This window comes from Equus przewalskii, chromosome 25, assembly GCF_037783145.1.
Source record: "Equus przewalskii isolate Varuska chromosome 25, EquPr2, whole genome shotgun sequence".
NCBI lineage: Eukaryota > Metazoa > Chordata > Mammalia > Perissodactyla > Equidae > Equus > Equus przewalskii.
Window position 1 is genome coordinate 33478071 of NC_091855.1, and position 21896 is coordinate 33499966.

Consider the following 21896-nt stretch of genomic DNA (forward strand, 5'->3'; position numbering starts at 1 on the left):
GTTTACATAATCTTTATAAATAACTCTTCTTTTTATACTTATCATACTTCGGTGTCATTATGCACAGCCAAGTGAAAAGATGAACTCCCACTCACCTCTGAAATGCAAGAAGCGCCTTTCTCTGTAGGACCTCCTGCATCCCTCGCAAAGAAGCTAAGAAAAGGGTTCAATTAGTCAGTGGCATGGGAGATCAGGGAGTTTCTGACAAATACAAAAGTCATCACAAAAACTACACATTCAACTGGATTAAAGGCAACAAATTCTGGGTGCCTATGTGCCCAGCCCTGTCCCAGGCACTGCAGAAGACTGGAAATGATGCCCAAGCCAATCAGAGGCACCTGCACACGCTGGGCTTAACTGTGGAAGGAGGCCGAGGAGAGAGCGTGAGTTGGCTGGTCACCTTGGTGCCCCCAGGCATAGGAGGCTGATTTTAAAAGACCAGCTGGGAACTCCAGAGAGGAGCACATCTGGTTTCTCAAGTGTAGGCAAGTAACTCCTGAGTGAAGACTGGCTCTGCTGGGATGATATAGTAGAGATTTAAGCACCAATGGTGTTGGATTGGATGGCCTTCAAGGTTCCTTCTAGGACTGAGAAGCTACAATCCTGGGCCACGGGCACTAGCTTGATGCCATGAAAGTCTGGTTTAATTCACACCGGACAATGGCCAGTACTTTTACCACCTTGATGTGAACACAAGGGATAGATCAGATAAACCCAACACCGATGCCAGAACATCAGCTGGAAAGTATGAGGCCATCTTGCTGTGAGCCAACACTTCCCCTGAACAGAGCATGTGAGAAATGGCTCCTTTAGGAACTAAAGGAGGACACAGGAACTAAAAAGGTACTTTTTACGGGGACAAGAGAAAAAGTCCTGGAGGAACCCGTTTCTTGTTGGAAGTCGTGGAGACTCTTATCTAAAATCCAACATGGCAGATTCCATCCTGACATCACACTGAGAAGGCAGAAGGCTGCCCCAGAGGGCCAGATGTGGCTGTAACCCGTGGGTGTAACCCATGGCTAACTTAGAACAACAGTGACTGAGCTAGAGGGAACCTCATAGGTGACCCAATGAGGCCAACAAGGTCAAGCGACTCTCCCCAAGTTTCAGAGCTAATTAGGGATAGAGTCTGAACTAAGAATCTATATGGATAAATAAAGGGCATTAAACTTACACTTCACTGAAAGTCTACTAAAACTAAAACAATGTGCTGGGTCTTGCCAATATAGCATGTGCATACGAAAAATGAACCAAAAACTTCATTATTGAAAATCAATTGATATGCAAAACTTCTCCAGGGTCTTTGACATTTTGGGGCAGAGGAAAGAAGGATTTGAGGTGATTTGTAAAATAAACTAGAGCAAAACTATAAAGAAAGAAAAAGACAGTGAGTACTATAAAAGTCAGACTGTATTTTCCCTTAAGGGGCCTGTGGTCGGGAGCGGGCGCATGGAGAGCTCCCCACGTGGCTGGCAAGGTTCTAGCTCCTGAGTGCAGCGTGATTACAAGGATGTTTGCCTTATCTTCCTTCATTAAATTACACATTTGTTCTTAAAACTTTTTTGTATTTGTCTTATATTTAACAACAAAATGTTAAAGAAATAAGAGTTCAGAAAAACAACTTATCAATTCACACTTTCTGCAAACATATAATTGAAAACTTCATTAATTATACACAACACAATTAAGATTTTATAGCCAGAAGCCTGTCCACCAAACCTCTAAGTACATCCAAAACGTGTATCTCTGCACGAGTAATTTGGTGAGCGGCTGCATTGCACGTGCACATATCTGTGAGTTAAAACGTGCAAATACAGGAGGGGCAGGTCTTGACCAGTCAAGGGAAGCTTCGTGGAAGTGGCTGGCCCTGAACTCCTCTACATTCCTGGGCCTTAGACCCACATCCCTTCATACGAGGACAGCCCAGCCGAGTGCACAGAGCCCTCATCCCTTCCCTCCCATTCTCCAACCAGTCCAAGCAAGGAAGACAGCAGCACCGGGGCCCCACAGGATAGCACAGCAGAATGGCCCAGCTTACGCACCCTCCTACAACACAGGGCGACTGTGCGAATCCTACAGACAAACTCCTGCAGCCCAGCCCTGCGGCTCAACAGCCCCAGGGGGCGGAACTCCTCTCACCGTCAGTGGCCTGCAGACTGTACGTGAGCCCCAGAGCTAAGTAGCCTTTGGCCTTGAACTCTGACGTTTTCTCTCCGGCATCAACGACAGTTTTGGCAAACTTCTCAGCCTCTTCCAACTGAAAAACCAGACAAGTGAAAAACAACAACAACCTGCAGAATTTCTAACACGAGGTCCCAGAAGCATCTGCCGCCAAAAGCAGATTTCTGATGAGTCACTGCGAAAATAACTCTCAGATCTTCCAATTCCACTCTGGTGATTCTGTTTCCTTTATTTGAGCCTCTGCAACAATCCTCAGGATTCCCACCTTACCTTTTTGCTTTAAAGTTTTCCTTATTGCTTTTTTGACTTCTTTTCCAAAGTCACTTTTATATTTGGTGGGGTTATACCATTTTCGTCTTTTACTTTTTACTGACTGGTTCTGTAATTAGGTTGTGCTAGGCATTTAGAAGTTTAATTTTATACATATCAATAATAAATGTATAATAATTACATATATCTAAATAACAAAGTCCTTGAAATGTTTTGTGTTTGGTTCTTTCCTGTTTTTCATGACATAAAGAATCCATTTAGGCTCAGATTCTCTTTCCCACAAGCTGTTAAAAATTTCAAAACTCCATCTATTTATTCTACAACACACAGCACGTGGACCTCACATCAGCAGATTCCAATGAGAAAATATGCACCTGTAAACTACACCCACAATGAGACCTTTTGCACAATTCATTCAAGGCAAAAATAATAAGATTTGTTCCTTCAAAGTATGGCAATGTTGATGTTATTGAAGCTGGGTGAGAGTAGACGGGTGTTCATTACACTCTTCACTTTTGTGGTGTTTGGAAATTTTAATAATAGAAATGTAAAAAATATATACAGAAAAGATGTGCTACTCTCATCTTTAAAAAAAAGAGCTTTATTTTAGGTGTTAGAGAGATATACGTTACAGTAATGAACAACGCCATAGCTAGAAACTGGCATTTTCAAAAGCGAAGGGTTTGGTCCACTCCTCCGCCCACTCCTGGGGCCAGCCTGTGTTGTTCCCTCCTTGTGACACCAAAATATTGAAACCTGAACAGACCACACATCGCCTTCACAGCTGTGCATTTCAGGTGAGAGCCTGCTCTTTCAAAATGCCCTTTTTCTTCTACGTTTTCCCAAGTGAAATCTAACAAAAGTAGCACACTTTCTTCACATGGCTTACTTTTGTCCTGCTGGGTGAGAGTACACGGAAAAAATCAAGCAGCAAGAACTATAATGGTAAAAAACCCTAGCAAGATGGCTTGGTCTTTGGAGAAAATTCTTTTGTCACTAATCTTGACACAAAGTTAAAGAAAAGAAATTAAAACTCCTTTGCATGTGGCAATTATCTGTACCACCTTCTCAGCAATTAGGCTGAGTTTTCTATTTTCTTTTCAAATGGTATATTTTTGAAGTATAGAACTATTACAAATTGGGCTATTCCCAAGTTCAAATTTGAAGAAGAATATTTGAAGAGGAGAGCCCATGTGAGGGAAGAGGAATGAAGAAAGTCGGTTCTATGTGTGAGGGCAACTCTTTGCTTTATAGAAAAACTCAGGTGGGTGGGTGGGGCCTGTGGAGGCCAGTGGCCCGGGCCAAGGGTCTGGGACTCTGAACAGCCTTGTATTTGTGTAGCTGATGAATTACTACTCTTCTCACCCAGCGCCTTGAAATGAAAAAGGCTGGAAGCCCTGCCACGAGCAGACAGCCCCAACCCTACTCACCCAGTGAAGGGAGCCCATGCACAGCTTCGCAGCGAGGAGGGGGATGGTGGCATCGTCGGGCTTCAGACGGATACACTCTTTCAGCACCTTTACAGCACGAGCAGACTTGGCAAAAGGAGATAATTTCTGTGAAACTTGAAATTTTTGACAGAACAAAACACTAAACCTTTCCCAGAAGGCTCTTGGTTAGGATGCCCTCTTAAGGAGGTTTTCCAACTTTGAGCCCAAGCACGCAGGGGCCTGGGGATGGCGGTAACCAGAGCGTGGCGCTCTCGAGTGAGAGGAGGGTAAACTGTGGTTAAAACAAGTGGGAACGCTTCGCTGGAATCACCCTAATTTTGTTCCCTACTTGTGTAGCCGTTGTGAAAATAAGACAAAAATAAAGACAGTGGAGTCTTATGTTATTATAAAAAATAAGCCATCCAATTTGAAGCATACCATATCAAATTTCTGTCTCCAATTAGCCCCAATAATCTTAAATCTCAGACTTAACAATTTGCTAAATGGCAGATTCACTAAATGGCCCAAATTAACAAGAAGAACAATGGCTATGACCTTTACTGAGTGTGTACTGTGTGGGGGGGGTGCCAACCTAAGCACCTTGTGGGTATCATTTCATTTACCTGATAACAATTTATGATGCAGGTATTATTATTACTCCATTTTACTAAAGAGGAAACTGAGACACTCAGGGACCTCCCTGGTCAGACGGCTGTGAGGACAGCACCAGTCCTCAACTCCAGCAGTTGGACTCCACAGCCCACACTGTCAATGTCATACACTATCAGATACAACATATTGCTAAAGATAACTAAAAGATTCCTTCTCCAGGAGTAAGTTTATGAGTGAAAGGGTCAGTTTGAAGAATTAGCCTTAGTTTAAGCCATATTTTCACAAGATGAAGTTACAATGGCTAGAAAAGGCAAATATTTCAGAAATTTTTCTTTCCAATGATGTGTCCATGTTGGCCCCCAAATCATTAAATTTGACTGTCCATTTATAAATGACCACAGGAACGTTTCAAACAGTTGGTTTAGACTTCTACAAGGTATCATATCAGCCCTTGGAATTCAAAGACATTAACTACTGACACAGAGAAGTGCATAGCACAAAGGGCGACTCACTTTTCCAGCAGCCATGAGTGACAGAGCAAACTGGTACCAGAGGTGGAACTCCTCAAAGGCAAACTTCATGGCTCTCTCCAAGCACTGGTTTGAAAGAAGAACAAAGGCAGATGTCTGAGAATTGCCAGTGTCACAAGGACAAGTGTGAGTTTGTGTCTATGCACACCAAGATAAGTCCTACACAACCTGCTTCCCTTGAATGCTCAAGACATAATCCACCACCAAACGCCGGCTGAGGAGTCCCCTCAGGGTATGATGCACTGGGCCAGAAGCACGGATAACGAACAGTTGACTAAAACACAATCCCGACCTCAAGTAGCTTTTCATCTAGTACAAGGAAAGAGGCAGGTACACAACTCAAATACAAGGCCCAGACTGACATGTGCCCCAAGAGCAGGAAACAGAAAGCACTGTAGGAAAGTGACCACAGGATTCAGGAATGGCATCCTGGAAGAATGGTATCTGAGCTGTGCCTTGATTAATGAAAAGGACAAAAACACAGCTATGATTTGGGAATGCACTCCAGGAAGAGGGGGCATGACAGGGCGTGCTTTGACCTGGTGATGGTGCGTGGTCCACTGGAAATGCAGCCTCGGCACACGGGCTGGACAGGGAGAATCAGGCTGGAAGGCAGCAGCGGGCTGGGGCCACGTCCCTGAGTCTGACATGCAGCCCCTTTTCAAAGTTGTTCCATCTCCCTCCTCCACTGCAGCTTTGGTTCTCACAACTATACGTTAATGTGACTGTCTTCACCCTCCCCGGCCCAGCCCATGCCAGTCCTACTATGAGAAAGCACCAAGGGCAGAAATCCTGACTTCTTTGTCTTTTCAGTGCCTGCCCATGGTGGAAACTCTACAAATGAACTTCACTCTCCGTCAAGGAGGAGCCTCTGGTTTCTGCACAGAGTGACATAATCATATTAGACTTTTAGGAATGTTATGATGGGGGACGGTGAGACCAGAATGGAGGCAGAGACCGGGAATAAGGGGGATAGAATGGTTCCAAGGGCTTCAGAACTAAGGGACAGAACTAAGAAATGTGTCCAAGTTACAATCAGCAGGGTGGCTGGTGAGGCGTAGGGGCTGAAGGAGGCCCCCAGAGTCTCTGGCCTGTATACCTATCTGGGAGCACACCCACGGCATAGAAGGCCCACGTGTATGCATGTGTGTGTATGTGTGTGTTTATGAGAGAGAAAGACAGAGAAAGAGACACAGAGAGAGAAAGAAAGAGAAATTTTTTAGAAAAAGGGATAATGGGGAAGAAAGGTGTTTTATTAATGAGTTTGGTATGGAACATGGTGAGTTTGAGGTATCATATGGTAGCTTACTGGAAATAGAGACAATCTGAGCCTCAAGAGAAAGGTCTAACAAAAGACATACAGCTAAGCTGAAAGAAATCAAAGAAGCCATAAATGGAAATATGTCCAGTTTCATGGATCGGAATACTCAATATTGTTAAGATGTCAATACTACCCAAAGCGGTCTACAGATTCAATGCCATCTCTGTCAAAATCCCAATGACAGTTTCGCAGATACAGAAAAACCCATCCTAAAATATAGATGGAATCTAAAGGGACCCCCAAATAGCCAAAACAATCTTGAAAAAAAACAAAGCTGGATGACTCATGCTTCCTGATTTCAAAGCTTACTACAAAGCTGCAGGAATCCAAACAGCATGGTACATGGCGCAAAGCCAGACTCAAAAGAATTGAAAGCAAGGACTTAAACAGACATCAGTACACCCATGTTCACAGCAGCATTACTCACAATAGCAAAAACATGGAAGCAACCCACGTTGCTTGGATGAATGGATAAACAAAATGTGATATATACATACAATGGAATATTATTCAGGTTTAAAAAAGGAAGGAAATTCGGCAATATGCTACAACATGGATGAAACTTGAGGACACTATGCTAAGTGAAATGTCAGTCACAAAAAGATAAATATTGTATGATTCCACTTAAATGAGGTACTTAGAGTGGTCAAAATCATAGAGACAGAAAGTAGCATGGTGGTTGCCAGGGGCTGTGGGGAGGGAGGAATGGAGAGTTATCGTTTAGTGAGTACAGAGTTTCAGTTTTACAGGATGAAAAGAGTTCTAGAGATGGATGGTGGTGACGGTGGCACAACATGATGAACATATTTAATACCACTGAACTGTACACTTACAAATGGTTAAAATGGTAAATTTTATGTGACATTTTATCACAATAAAACAAATTGGGACAAAAACACATTTGAGAAAAGAATTAGTTATTGGAAGATATCAGATCACCTCAGAAGAGTGTTCAGGGAGAGGGCAGCCAGGGCAGAGCCTTGGGAGAAATCTCTATCTAAGGGGAGAGAAGAGAAAAAGGACCAGGAAGGGAAAGTGAGAGACAGAATCTGGGGAGAGGGTGCGGCAGAATGTCAGGACACAGCAGGGTCTCGGGAAGGGAGAACAGGGTCAGAGAGGTGGAGGCCACAGTCTAGCCTCGGGTGACCAACCTCCGAAAGTGTAGTTTCAGGGTGTGTTGGAGGAGGATGCCAGGCCACGGGGCCAGATGACTCAAGGTGAGGGAAAGGATGTATGAAGCAAAGGGCTGAGGCGGAAGAAAGGCTACTTAAGTACGCACTTATCTTTTCACGGAGGCAACTTGAGAGGAACGAACAGAAGACCCTGAGAGAAGAAGCTGAGGGGATAAATTAGGTCCCAGAAGACTAGAGAGAGCCAGGTCCCTGGAACAAATGGGCCCCTGAGGTAAGGCCTTCTCTTAAGGAGGCAGGCTCCATAAGATAAAGAGGAGAGACCCGTAAGGGCTCCTGCCCAGTCACTGTGTTCTCTGTGAAGATGGAATAAGGTGGTTATGGGGAGGAAAGAAAAAGAATAGGGCTAGGAGTTTTTAAAAAGAACATAAAAGCTTTAAATAACAACAAAAACTTCATCCTGAGGGGACAGAATGCTTACGTGAGGGTCACCTCAAAGACTGGTGGGGATGTGTAGGAGGATGGAGGGAGCGGCAGGAGGCTAGGGGCCAAAAGACAAAGGAGCTACATGAGGGTGACAAACTGAAGGAAATAATAAAGGTGAAGAGGTGGTGGGGGAGGAGAAAAAAGAATTCCAGAATTTTACATGTTATTTACAGAGAAGGTCATAGTAAACATTATGCTAGGTGATTTACTGAGAAAACCTACCCAAACAAAAATATGCCGTATTAAAAAGTGAAGTAATAAGCACTTAATAAACACCTACTATTGCCAGTGATGGTAAAGGATGGGTATCTGCAGATCCCAAGTAAGATGAACACTTGGTCCTTCATTTTTATTATGTTTTTTGGTTTTTTTTGATTTGCACCTGAACTAACGTCTGTTGCCAATCTTTTTTTTTTTCTTCTTCTCCCTAAAGCCCTCCAGTACATAACTGTATATTCTAGTTGTGAGTGCCTCTTGTTGTGCTATGTGGGACGCCACCTCAGCATGGCCTGATGAGCGGCGCCATGTCCGCGCCCAGGATCTGAACCTGTGAAACCCCGGGCCGCTGAAGCAGAGTGGGCAAACTTAACCACTCGGCCACAGGGCCGGCCCCTGGTCCTCCATTTTGATCACACTAGCAACATGCTTAGCTAAAATCTCAGGAGTGGACTTGTGACTCGACTCCATCTGGACAATGGGATATCCTGAGTGAGGCCCCGAGGATAGCTCTTTAAGAGGAGGGCATCCTCAGCTGATGCATACTTTGCTCTCAGCATGGCCCCTCCTTCTGCCTGGGACACAGACTTGATGCTGGAGGTGAGGCAGCCAGGAGTTGAGAAGCATGAGGACAAAGCCACACTCTGGAATGACTGGGCAGAAAGAGAGAAAGCACTGGGACCCTGAGGCCATGAGATGCTGCAGCTGCCTCTGACGGCAGCCTCTCACCAGACTTGTTGTCCTGGGAAAAAATAAACTCATATTTGGTTAAGTCACTATAAGCTGGTTTTGTTAATTACATCTGGACATACCTCTTGTTAACAAAGACACTAAATGGCAAGGCTGGGATCTGAGGCTGACCCCAGAACTCTCTTAACTGCTCTGCTATGCTGACAAGCAACAAGAAGCCATTCGGTGCCCATGAGAAGCACAGTGGGGAAAAAAACCTAATGCACCTTGCTGAGAAGATCAAGCAGGCGATATGCGAGATCCAAGATGAGATGAGATTCCGGGTGAGAGAAGACCTGATACAGGTGTGGGTGGTATGGGCTGGGACTAAGTGGGGAGGACAGAGGTTAGGGAGAGAATGCCAAGCAATGAAAAGCCAACAGTACTTAGAAACTGACTCAGGGCAGGCGGATGAGGGGTGCTGAAGGAGGAGGAAACCAGAAGGATAATCACATTGGCTCGAATTAGCCAAAGGAGCCGGTATGCGGAGAGAAGCCGGTAGCTGATGATCAAAACTGAGGCTTGTTCTAACAGCTCTGCTCGACTAATTCACTGCAATATAACCACTAAGTACTTAAACATATACACAGAAACATGGAAATGTTTGAATGCTTTTCTTCTTCCTTTTGCTAAGAGAAATGATAAATATCAACTGTTTTCCTGATAAACAAAAGGAGCTCAGCAGCTGAAACAGTCTGTTCTGAACCAAAAAGCTGGATGCTATAAATAAGTGTGCAGCCTTATTTTCTTTTGTGCCAAAGGCTAACATACTCATTATACTCAGCGAAAAACACTTATTGGAAGCCTAATTGGTAGAGAGCTCCGTTCCAGGTGCCACAGGGAAACAGCAGCCCTTACAGAGTAGACTCAGAGAATCTTGAGAAGCATCTAGCTAAGTCCCCGAAGGAGAGGACATTTGTCATTTTGGCTGCCTATTACCTCAAAACTCTTCTGATTTTTTTGTTTCAGGGGTGGGGCACCCTAGCTAGAAGGGAAGCAGCCTCTCTGCTTCCCAGTAATAAACCTCAGGGTGAATGGAGGGAAGCAATAGGTGTGTGTCACATGACCTGAGCCCGGCCAATCAGATGGTCCTGCCAGCACTTTGCCTCTGGAGCTAGAGAGGCAGGGGGAGGGGTCATTGGATGTTACTTCCAGGGGCCAGGCCTGGGGGCCACAGGTGCGGTAGAGTTGGTGGAGGCCCTCCAGAGGGAACTGGGGCAGGGGCCTTACCTCCTTAATCTCTGCTCATGCCCATTCTTCAGCCTTCTGTGGATCCTGTGAGCAGGAGGCATCGATAAATGCCTTTTCTGCTTGAGTTAACCCGTCAGGTTCTGCTGCCTACAACCAAGGCCCTGAAGGTGCTTCAGGCCCCTCTTGTAACAACCCCTGAGGCCTCCTAGCCCCCAACAAGTAGTTGTACTACTTCTGCCTGAGAACCTTCCAGAATAGGGAATTTACAACCTGAACAGTGGCTAGAAATAAGAATCTAGGCACCACCACAGATTAAGCGTGTGAATTTGGGCAAGCTTGTTAACCTCTCTATACCCAGATTCCTCACTGTAAAATGGGAAATACAGTAGCAATTAATATAGAGAGTTATCAGGAAGATTAAATTAGTTAATACATATAAGCAACAAGAACAGTACTTTAGATACAGGCTAGTAAGTGCTAAATAAAGGTTAGCTGTTACCTCTTTTTAAAATTTAACATTCTCACATTAAGAAAGAAAAGTGCATAATACCTATCACTTTACCCACATTTAATATATGAAAATTCAAATTTATAATACATTATATCAGAAATAATTATGTACTTTACAAAACGTTTCCTCATTTTAGGAAAGGATTCAATCTGAGACCCTTGAAAATAGTGCACAACTTTACACACCAGACTAGAATACATGTTTATTATTTATTTCCTTAACAAGTGGTATGGAGTGACTGTTTGTGTCCCCTGTAAAATTCATATGTGGAAACCTAATTCCCAGTGTGATGGTGTTAGGAGGTGGGGCCTTTGGGAGGTGATTAGGCCATGAGGGTAGAGCCCTCATGAAAGCGATTAGGCCCTAATAAAAGAGGAGAGCTCCCTTGCCCCTCCCACCATGTGAGGACCCAGCAAGAAACCAGCAGTCTGCAACCAGAAGTCAGCCTTCACCAGACAGTGACCCTGTTGGAGCCATGATCTTGGACTTCCCAGCCTCCCCAACTGTGAGAAATAAATGTCTGTTGTTTGTAAGCCAGTTTACATGTTGTTTATAACGCAGTCTGTGGTATTTTGTTATAGCAGCCCAAATGGACCAAGACAACAAGCTTTAGGATAACATTGACTACGTAGCGAGGAGCTATTCCAGTTCCTTTACAAGAACTGCCTCATTTGCCCATCCTAACGATCCTGCAAGGTATAAGCAGATACCATCAGGGTCCTCCGTTTATGGATGAGGAAACTGGAGCACAGACATGCTCCGTGACTATGTAAGATCTCAGGGTGCTGGTGGTGGAGCCAGGATCTGAATCCAGGCAGTCTGGTTCCAGAGTTGGAGCTCTTAACCACAACACTCGCAGCCTCTGAGACTTTAATTACAGACACGCCACTCACACTTTACTTACCAGGCCCACTCATGCTGCACAAAGCAAAGTACAGCTAAACAAAAGGCCCCTAAAAGTACCACGTGTTCCCTGAACTATTTCTGAGATTCAGCAATATTTTTTGCTGCTGATGAGGCCATTGCTCCCCAGGCGTCTTTGGGCTCCCTGAGGCTACAAGGACTGAGGCCTTACCAGCTTGTGGCATTTTCAGGAAACTTCACAGATCCCGTGATATCCACTAGCACCACAGCAGCCAAGGATGCACCATCCCAGCCCATCTCAAAGGTGCTCAGTTTACACAACTCATGCATTTCCTCTACACTGCAGCATCTCTCACAGACTACCCCAGTTTGGACCCCTTTCTCATAATGATAACAACCCACATCCTATAATAAGCCAAACAGGTGTTATAAAGAGAGTTAGGAAATACAAGGCAACAATTACAAATTAGCCCTTCATCCCAATTCAGAGGTGTTTGAGCTCTGGTGTCACAGCCGATGGCTCTGGCTTCCTGTGGGCTCTTGGCATCTTATACATGGTGATAGCACACTGGCTCTGAAAAAGTGCCCAGACAGTGCCAGATGCTCCTGAAATCTGGATGCCAAGCACACTGCTTGATATATAACATGTCCTGCCCTACGTTCCGTAAACATCAAGATTATGTAAATCCCTAAGCAGCTCAGGTCAATATAACTCCATCACAAAAGGACGCCCTCTCCCAAAGAACGCATGGAAGAAAAAAAGGAACTTGGGTTGTCACTCGGATGTCTGCTATCCACAACCTCTGCCCCTCGGACAGGGTGTTGGCTCAGCCCAATTCTGTTTGACCACCCCTTTTAAGCACCTAATCCTATCTGTATGTGATAGAATAAAAATGTCCAGTTTTAATGGAGTGGAGGAGATTAGGAAAAGAATATATGCTATAAAATAAATAAAATAAAACAAAATAAAATAAAATAAAAGCATTCACATTTTAACAATGGTTCCAGTCTAAAGGAAGTACTGATGAAATGGACTTTTAAGAAGATGTAGGTGTTTTGTGCACAGGGGAGAGGGGGCATATAAGAAGCTGCTTCAGTCACCTAGGCCCAGCATGGCTGGTGGCTGGAAGGGAGAGCAAGGAGTCATGTGCTGGAGGCCCTGGCTCTGCGGTCAACTGCCCACGCTTAATCCAAACTCCTTACTCACCAGCCATTGGGTTGTCATGGGGTTAAAGGAAGCAATACAGGTAAAATGCTTAGAAGAGTGTCTGGCACGGAGTGCATGATATAAACATGTCACTGTTGATGTCACTTCTATGAAACAAAGAAGGAACAGATCCTGCGGTGCTCAGGGTTTGATCTGAAGGGGGAATGAAGGGGAGAAAGGGGACCCCTGGGAACGGGGGCGAGGGTACCAGTGGATGGCAAAGGGAGAGTGGAAGGGAGCCTCTGAGCGGAAAGAGAGAGATGAGAGCTAGATTCTGGCCCTTTTTCACTTCTGGTGTCCAATGGAGAGAGGGCAGTGTGGGGCTGGGGAGAGGATTACGGGGTCCAAACCGGATCTGCAGATCCCTGAGTCACCCACACAAAATAGCAGGTGACATCTCTCAATCATCTGCCTGACAAGAAAAGAAGATGAATTTGGCAGTAGCAGTATTTCTACCAGGAAAGACAGGCCCAGTCGCTGTAATCATCCTGCTGCCACCTCTCTAAATCCCAGATAACATTCATTTAATACCAGGAATATTTGGTACAACAATAATTAGACTCTAAACGGCTCCTAATCATTTGAGTCGTAGTCAAAATGTCACTTGCGAAAATGCTGTTTCCTTTTGGTGGTAAGAGCTTATCCTTTCCGGTCTCTTATTTTGGCTTTTCATACATCAGCCATCTCTGAGGGGGCTCCGGAATGAGCAGCTCTTCTGGCATAAGAAGGGGATTTAGCAATTACCTTCCTAGTACGCAAAGCCCAATTACACGAACTGGGTGCATGGCAGTGACAGCTGTACAATACCACAAGCAAGGAAAAGCCAAAGTCTATTTTTGGAATTCAAGGGTGAGATTCAGCATCCAAAAATCCATGGGGGAGAGGGCAGGAATAAAATAATCAGATACCCCTCAAATTTAGCCTGGAGCTTAGGTCAAAAATTCATCACTATTAAAATAGAACGAATAAAATAGTGAACTGTCTTCACCGTGGTGGACAGGTTGGCCTTATCCTAAAAGTTCTCCTAACATAGATCCTTCTATTGACTGGAAACATGATCTTTTCTACATCATAATACTTAATGAGTCAGTTAATAAATGTAATTCCTTGCAGTTGTGTAACAATTTTTTTTAATTTAACATGGTACACAGATAACATGTCATATCTTTACTTTTAGCAATGAAAAACTATGTAAGCAATTGAGATATTTTGGACCATTATCTTAGACCCACAGAATGACATAATCAGAGAGCGTGTTGAGACTTTCAAGATTATCTCGTCTCTTCTTACTTTTCAGATGTGAAAACTAAGACCCAGTGAGGAGATAGGACCTGGCCAGGGTCACAAAGTGGCAGACCTGAACGATGCTCAGCTCAGAGCCCTTATTTCTAATTAACTAAGAATAAAAGTACAAATCAAAGTGAAGTTTGAGAGATCTATTTTTAGGGGAGTCAGTGTCCGGGGAAAGCTTCTAAGAGGTATGCTTATGGGACTCTCAGCTACAAATAGCCCCCGCCCCAGGTTTTGAGAAAATATAGAAGATGTCCATCAAGTCTTGCTTGAGTCTTCTCCCCTTTAAACTGGAAGTAAGATAAAGCACAGTCCACATCCGTGCCCCCCTCCCATTTCTCTTTTTCCCCTAAAACAGCAATACTGCTCCAAGCAGAGGAGTCTCAAAGCTTTACTGCTTTGGCAAATGCTTAAATTAAAGGACACCACTGCCCCTGGCCATGGTGGGAGGAGTGGAGAGTGGGCTGTTTTTCAAAGGTCACAGACTTCATTACAGAATTTGAACGGTGGACGTCATCCTCTGGCACGCTCTCTGCTCAACTATATGAAGCAACCTGATGGAGTTTGCACAGCCAGTAAAGGGTCTCCAGGGTCCCACACAAATACTGCTCCAGCCACTGTTGTGCTGATGTTTCTGCTCTTTGTTGTTCTCGCAAAATGAATCACTGGATTCAAGGAGTGGGCATTTCATTCCTCTACCCCCTCCTTCCTTAAACACTTCTCACCTTTCGGTCTTTGTTTTCAGTCTATCTCCCCTGGCTTGGGGCACCAGGTTTTAACCCTTGAACCACGGCTGCCACTTTACCTATGCAAGACTGAAGGGAGGGAAGAAAGGAGTGCGGGGTGCTGCCCAGAGGTGTGTTTTGTACAAAACAGGTGCTCAATGAATGCTTGAACGAATGAATCAATATGGACCAAGTGTTAGCATGCATTCCATCAGATATCCTTTACGGGGGCGGTGGACAAACAAGAAAATATTCAGGAGTGCAGTGAATGCAAAGAATCTGGAGATGATGTCATATCAAAAGGGGCTAAAATAGAGGCTATAAATTATGGCCTAATGGCCAAATCTGACTTGCCGCCCATTTTTATAGCATCAAAAAGCTAAAATTGTTTTATAGATGAACATTTGCCATCAATTGGATGAGTGGAAATACTAACTTTGAACCCAAATTAAGGAAAGTGTTATCCCCCAAAATAATCTCATTCTTCTCATTAAAGGACCTATATTACAAACACTTGTACTCGCTAATTATATTCTGAATTTCATCATAAAAATCTTGCAAAAATTTGTTTCCTCTCTGGTTATACCTATATTATAGCCTTCATTTCACCTCTTGGTCCCCAAAGCCTAAAATATTTAGTGTCTGTCCCTTTATAGAAAAGTTTCCAACCCCTAGACTAAAGGAATGGGACACTTTATGCTAGAGGAAAGAAGACAATATATCAGCTGTCTCCAAAAATTGGAAGGCTGTCATTGAGGCAGGACTTGCCCTATCGCTCCAAAGAGAGAATAGGTGAAAGTTACAAGGAGACGAATTTCAGATCAATCTTTTCTAATAACCAGAGAGGAATGGAATGGTAGGTATTACATACCAAGAGCTGTGCTGGCTATTTTACACCTACTGTCTCGCTGAGCTTCAGTCTCTGAGATGAAAGTACAGAGTGGCTAAGTATCTTTCCCAAAGTCACATAGCGGAAAAGGTAGAACCAGGATTTGAATCCAGATCTGCCTGACTCCAAGGCTGTTTTTTCACTACGCAATGTAAGACTCTACTAAGAGTCAAGGATAATCTGCCAGGGTTATTACAGAGGAGATTTTTACATTAGAAAGCAGATTATCAACACCACCAATAAGAATAGTAACATACACTTTGCATACACTCTCTCTTTAATCCTCACAATAACCCTTGGAGGTAGGTCCTATTATTACCTGTATTTCCACACAAGGGGACAGGTTTAGAGAGGTAAAACTCACACGTGATATCAAAACATAAGATATTGTTAAGATGGCTATACTAACTAAAGGGATCACCAGATTCAACAATATCTCCATCGAAATTGTAACAGTCTCTTCTGTAGAAATGGAAAAGCCAATCCTCAGATTCATGTGGAATTGCAAGGGGTTCTGAATAGGCAAAACAATCTTGAAAAAAGAGCAAAGTTGGAAGACTCACACTTCTCGATTTCAAAGCTTACAACAAGTCTACAATAATCAAAACAGTATAGTATTGGCATAAGGACAAATATACAGACCAATGGAATAGAACTGAAATCCCAGAAATAAAGCCACACATCTATGGCCAACTGATTTTTGACAAAGGTGCCAAGTTCATTCAATGGGAAAAAAACATCTCTCAACAAATGCTGCTGGGACAGCAGGATTTCCACAGGCAAAAGAATGAAGCTGGATTCTACCTGATACCAGATAGAAAATTAACTCAAAATGGGCCAACAATCTAAATACAGGAGTGAAAACCATAAAGTTCTACAGGAAAACATGGGAGCAAATTTTCACGACCTTGGATTTGGCAATGGATTCTTAGGTATGACACCAAAAGCATGAGCAACAAAATAAAAAATTGATATACCAGACTTAATCAGGATTAAAAACTTCTATGCATCAAAGGACATTGTCAAAAAAATGAAAAAACCTATGGAGCGGGAGAAGATATTTGCAAATCATGTATCTGTTAAGGGTTTTTTATCCACAATAAATAAAGAACTCCTATAACTCAACAATAAAAAGACAAACAACCCAATTTAAAAATGGTCAAAGGTCTTGAATAGACATTTCTCCAAATAAGATACTCAAATGGCCAATAAGCACATGAAAAGATGTTCAACATCATTAGCCAACAGAGAAATGCAAATCAAACCCACAATGAAATATCATTTCACACCTACTAGGATGACTATAATAAAACGAAAAACAAAAAACAGCAAGTATTGGTGAGGATGTGGAGAAATTAGAACCTTTGTGCCTTGCTGCCTGGAATGTAAAATGGTGGAGCTGCTATGAAAAACAGTTTGGCAGTTCTTCAAAAAGTTAAACATGCAATTATCATATGACCCAGCAATTCCAGTCATGGATATATACCCAAAAGAAATGAAAACAGGAACTCAGATATGTGTATGCCAATGTGCATTGCAGCATTACTCGCAATAGCCAAAAGGTGAAAACAATCTACATGACCATCAGTAGATGAATGGATAAACAAAATGTGGCATATATGCACAATAGAATTATTCTGCCATAAAGAGGAATGAAGTTCTGATACATGCTATCAGATGTATTATTACAACATGGCTGAACCTTGAAAACATTAGACTAAGAAAAATAAACCAGAAACAAAAAACAAGTATTGCATGATTCCGTTTATATGATGTACCTAGAAGAGGTAAATTCACAGAGACAGAAAGTAGATTAGAGGTTACCAGGTTATGGGGGTTGGCAGAATGAGGAGTTATTGCTTAATGGGCACCGAGTTGCTGTTTGGGGTGATGGAAAAGTTTAGAAATAGCCATGATGGTTACACAACACTGTGAATGCAATTAATGCCACTGAATTGTATACTTTAAAAAGGTTACAATGGCATATTAAAAAAAAAAATTTAAGTTAAAAAATTAAAAGTTAAAAAAAATTTTCGAGGGCCATAAGAAGAGAGTAATGATGCTTAATTCAAAAAACACTTCCATAATGGTGGGAATGAAGGTACCAGTGGCCATGTCAGTGGCTGAGATTCTTCATGCAAAATGACAGAGCTGATCCCTAGTGGGCTGACCTCTGTAGCTGGACCAGAGTTGGGATCTGTACCAATGCTCTGCCCCAAGCTGGGCCCACCTCTTCTGCTGCCGCCTACTTCCCAGGTAAATGACCTTTAACCTTGGGCCTGCCTGGGGAAGATACACTCATTGCACATCTACAAGGAGACGAAACCAAAGAAAAGGGAGCAGGATGAGAACACTGACTTTGAAGCCTCAGTTTATTCAGCAAGTTTTTATTGGGCACCTACCATGAACCAAACACTCTGCCTTAACTTCTCAGAAGCCTGCGGCTCCATCTGTGTCAGGCCACACTGACGCCTTCTAGGGACCTTGACACCTAGGTCAAGGTCGGCTTTCGGCAGTACGAGTGGGGCTGCATGAAATACCAAACTCTAAGGTAAACTAACAAATGGTGGCCTGTGAAGCAGACTTAAGTAGACAGATAAGTATTTTTCACAATGCCCCTTGATTAGGTAAGTGTTTGGGTTAGGGATGTGGAAATGTCCCTTTGGTACAAGCACTAGCCAGACAATTCTACCCACAGAACTATAATGCTGCCGAGACTAACCATAAACAAATGAATATGAGTTCAACGGGAAAGATAAAAATACCCTTTCTGTCTTTAAAGCTGCCATGTCTATGTAGAGGGGACACATACACCCTTCAAAAAGGACCCCATAACATTCTGTCAGAATGGAGCCATTAATAGTCAAATTCAAGAAACAAACCTCCTTAGCAGCTTGGGTTCATTCTGAAAAACAGAGGAAGCCGTGCTTGTTGCTTTACTTTTAATAGCGCAGGTTGTCATGCCAACTAGTGCTGCTGTTTAAATTAAAGGGGAAAAAAAAAAGAAGTGTTCCTTCCTACACAAACCTTTCGGCAGGGCTCACAATTAGTCTTTAAAAAACATGAAAACTCATAGCACTGGAGTTATGGTAGACATTGTGCTTCTATTTAAACCTGTCAGAATGAGGATGTGATAAACCTTTGATTTGTATTTCCTTTGCATGATGCTCCTTGCCCAGAATCTGGCTGAATAGTGCCCTGAGAAAAAGGGGGCATTGTGTGGGCATACAAAAAGGCACCAAACTCGAGATGGGAAAGGAGCCTTCCATCTTGAATAAACACAGCTGAAGAAGGAGACAGAGAGAGGACAGTTTTCTCGTGAAAGTGGCTCTGCTCCCCCCCAAGCACACTTCTTAAAGGCTGGGTCCGCACAATGCTGCACAGCACACCAAAGGTGTCAACGACAGGAGGAGAGGAGACGGGCTGCCGTGCTAGGAAGCGCGGCAGTGGTGCCCCCCAACTTTCCTCTGTGGGTGCAGGAGCGCAGAGGGGCCCAGGTCAGTGGAGGAGATGAGCCAGAAGAAGGAAAACATGCTGTGTCTTGATGTGGACATGATGTTGGTTGGGGACAAGAGAAGGAAAGAAAGAATGAGGACAGGGTGAGAAGGGGATAAGACTTCTCTCACAATAGCCTGGTGGTTATTAACTCTTCTGTTCACAAAGCTTCTGCCCGAAATAAAGGAAGGTCTCTGCAGTGTCTCTGAGGCAGAGGACCTGCCTACAGACCAGCCTGAGGGGGATGTGGCCGGAACACGTTAGCAAGGGGCACAAGCAGGCTGTACCAGCTGCTGATCTGGGTTTGGGAGTTGAGGAGGCAGTGATGGGGTGTGGTGCCAACAGAGGGGAGACGAATGATTGGGAATATGCACAACAAAACATTTATGATACTATCTTCTTCCTTGAAACTTACATAGATGTATGTGCATTTATTCATAAGGAGATACATGAAAAGACGGTCTCTGAAATGTCAATGGGTAGTCAATTATCTCAGGAGAGCGGGATTGTAAATGACTTTTATTTTCTTTTCCATATTTGTATGTATTGTTTGATTCTTTGAGGAGCCTGCAGGGCTGGTGTGTGTGGCGGAAAGATAAACAATGAAGTCAATTTCATTACGTGCAGAAAAGGAACACAAAACACCAGAAAAAGAGAGAAAAAGAAGAGGGAAGGGGAAGAGCCATCAAACATTTCTGAACAGAAGAGTGGCATGCCCATTCCCACGTTCTAGAAAGGTCACTCTGATGATGATGCAGGGGATGAAGACAGGGAAATAGAATGTATTACCACAAGGATGAACGACAATAATTGGAATCACTAACAGTCGTGGGCCCAAAGAAGTAACAGAGGCGTTTAAACTCCAGTTACCCCCACAGCAGCACCACCCCCCAGAGCCAACTGCCCACCACCTGCAGGATGGATAAACTGTGCTGTGTCTATCCAATGGGATGGTATTCAGCCACAAAAAGGAATGAAGTACTGATACTTGCTACAGCGTGGATAACCTTGAAACCGTTGTGCTAAGTGAAAGAAGCCAGTTACAAAGGTCACTATTAGATGATGTCATTTATATAAAATACCCCCGATAGGTAAATCCATAGAGTCAGAAAGCAGATTAGTAGTTGACAGGGACTGCGGGGAGGGAGAATGGGGAATAACGGCTTAATGGGTACGGGGTTTCCTTTTAGGGTGATGAAAATATTTTAGAATTAGATAGAAGTGATGGTTGCACAATATTGTGAATGTAGTAAATGCCACTGAATTACACACTTAAAATGGTTAAGTTTATGTTAGATGAATTTACTTCAATTAAAAACAAATCCAGTTAGCCTTTTAACCTAAGGTCCTGAGAAAACGGATGAGCAGATGAGAAGAAAAAAAAACAAAACCCCAGCAAATGAGGGAAGCAGGACACTCTAAGTAAGATGTGGCCTGAGACCAAGGGAGAGAAGGTCCCTGCTGAGCCGAGGGTGGACCCAGCCCCTGCTGCAGTAACCAAGCCACCCAAAGACGGAACCGCTGCCTCGAGATGCCGTGTACTTTCACCATTCTCCCACGACACCACCAGTTTTAGTTAGAAGATCTGAGACAATATGGCGGTCAAATGTTTGCTGGAGGAAGCTCTAACTGCAAAACTAAGTAGAAACAGCAAGAAAGGGTGAAGCCAAGTCTTCCAATCCTTTATTCCTGGATGCAGACTCTGCATGGAGCCCTCCCCAGACTCAGCCACACAGGATGGCAACTGCCCACTGCTTGGCTGTCTCCCTCTAGACTGGGAGCTGTCATGGGCAGGGACCACGCCTCACTGGTGGCTGCATCCTCAGCCTTAATCACAGCCCCTGGCACAGAACTGGGACTGCACACACATTGTTGACAAACTGCATGTCCTCCTTTTTATATATTTCATCAATTGACTTCTATTTTTACTAGATAAAACACATAGTACCAAATTCAAAAGGCTCCACGGTATATGCGGTGACAAATTTCCCTTTCTCCCATCCTTCTACTCCAGCACCTTCAAGGCAACCTCTGGCACTGTCGCCAACGTTTTAAATGTGACCAGGGCAGTGAAATCCTGAATTGCAAAGACTCCGGCAACCAACCAGACTACCCAGTGACTTCAGCGTCAGGTCGTCACCACAAGATGGAAGCTACATGGGATAACAAGGTGAAAGTCATCTGGGTGAAAACAAGGTCCCAGTATTCTGCGCCGGGAGGAGACACATGCCAGGGAGCTCCTGGCTTGTAGAGGAATGCTGCTAGGGTGACAGCCGTCCCCCTAGAGACATTCATGGCATGACAAGAAGTCTGTGGGCAGGGGCCACCCAGCCTGTCAACCAAACCAGCCACCTCAAGCTCCTCACACCTGTTTTGGATGTAGGCGAATTTCAAGCTGGGGAAAAGCTCTGTTGCTACACAATGGGATGAAAGTAGACATGCAAAGCACACTCAACCTGGACCCAGAGAGATATTTAGTGGTTTGTCTGGAGGAAAAAAGAACTCAAGTGAGCTGGGTGGCACTGTCCCCACAGATAGGCTCCGTGGCAGAGGTACAGACAGGAACTAAGCTGGCTGGGAGGAGAGGGTCCCAGGAAATCAAAGCACCCCGAGTGTGAAGAATCTGGGCCAATCTTAAGCTGGGGCAGAGCCCCAGGGGGTGTACTGTGTGTGACAGGAACATCTGGACCCACGGCTTTATCTAGCTGGATTGTGAGGGGCTTTTTTTGAAGACTGAGTAACCATTGCCCTGTATAGTCACCAAACCAAAGACTAAAAAAAGATCCAAGCCACGCAGGCTCATCTGTTCTCCAAGGCTC

The 21896-nt window shown here is 44.0% G+C and overlaps 1 protein-coding gene across 21 annotated transcripts in view; it reads right to left on the reverse strand.

The window, feature by feature from the left end:
- TTC7B (tetratricopeptide repeat domain 7B) overlaps window positions 1-21896 on the reverse strand; it is a 245992-nt gene that overhangs the window by 102057 nt on the left and 122039 nt on the right. For all 21 annotated transcript variants that reach the window (XM_070594411.1, XM_070594407.1, XM_070594404.1 and 18 more), the window contains 4 exons: window positions 5006-5089; window positions 3882-3986; window positions 2140-2257; window positions 96-153 (listed from right to left, as the gene is read on the reverse strand). In XM_070594411.1, the coding sequence (XP_070450512.1) occupies window positions 96-153; window positions 2140-2257; window positions 3882-3986; window positions 5006-5089 (365 nt within the window). The remainder of the gene's footprint in view (window positions 1-95; window positions 154-2139; window positions 2258-3881; window positions 3987-5005; window positions 5090-21896) is intronic.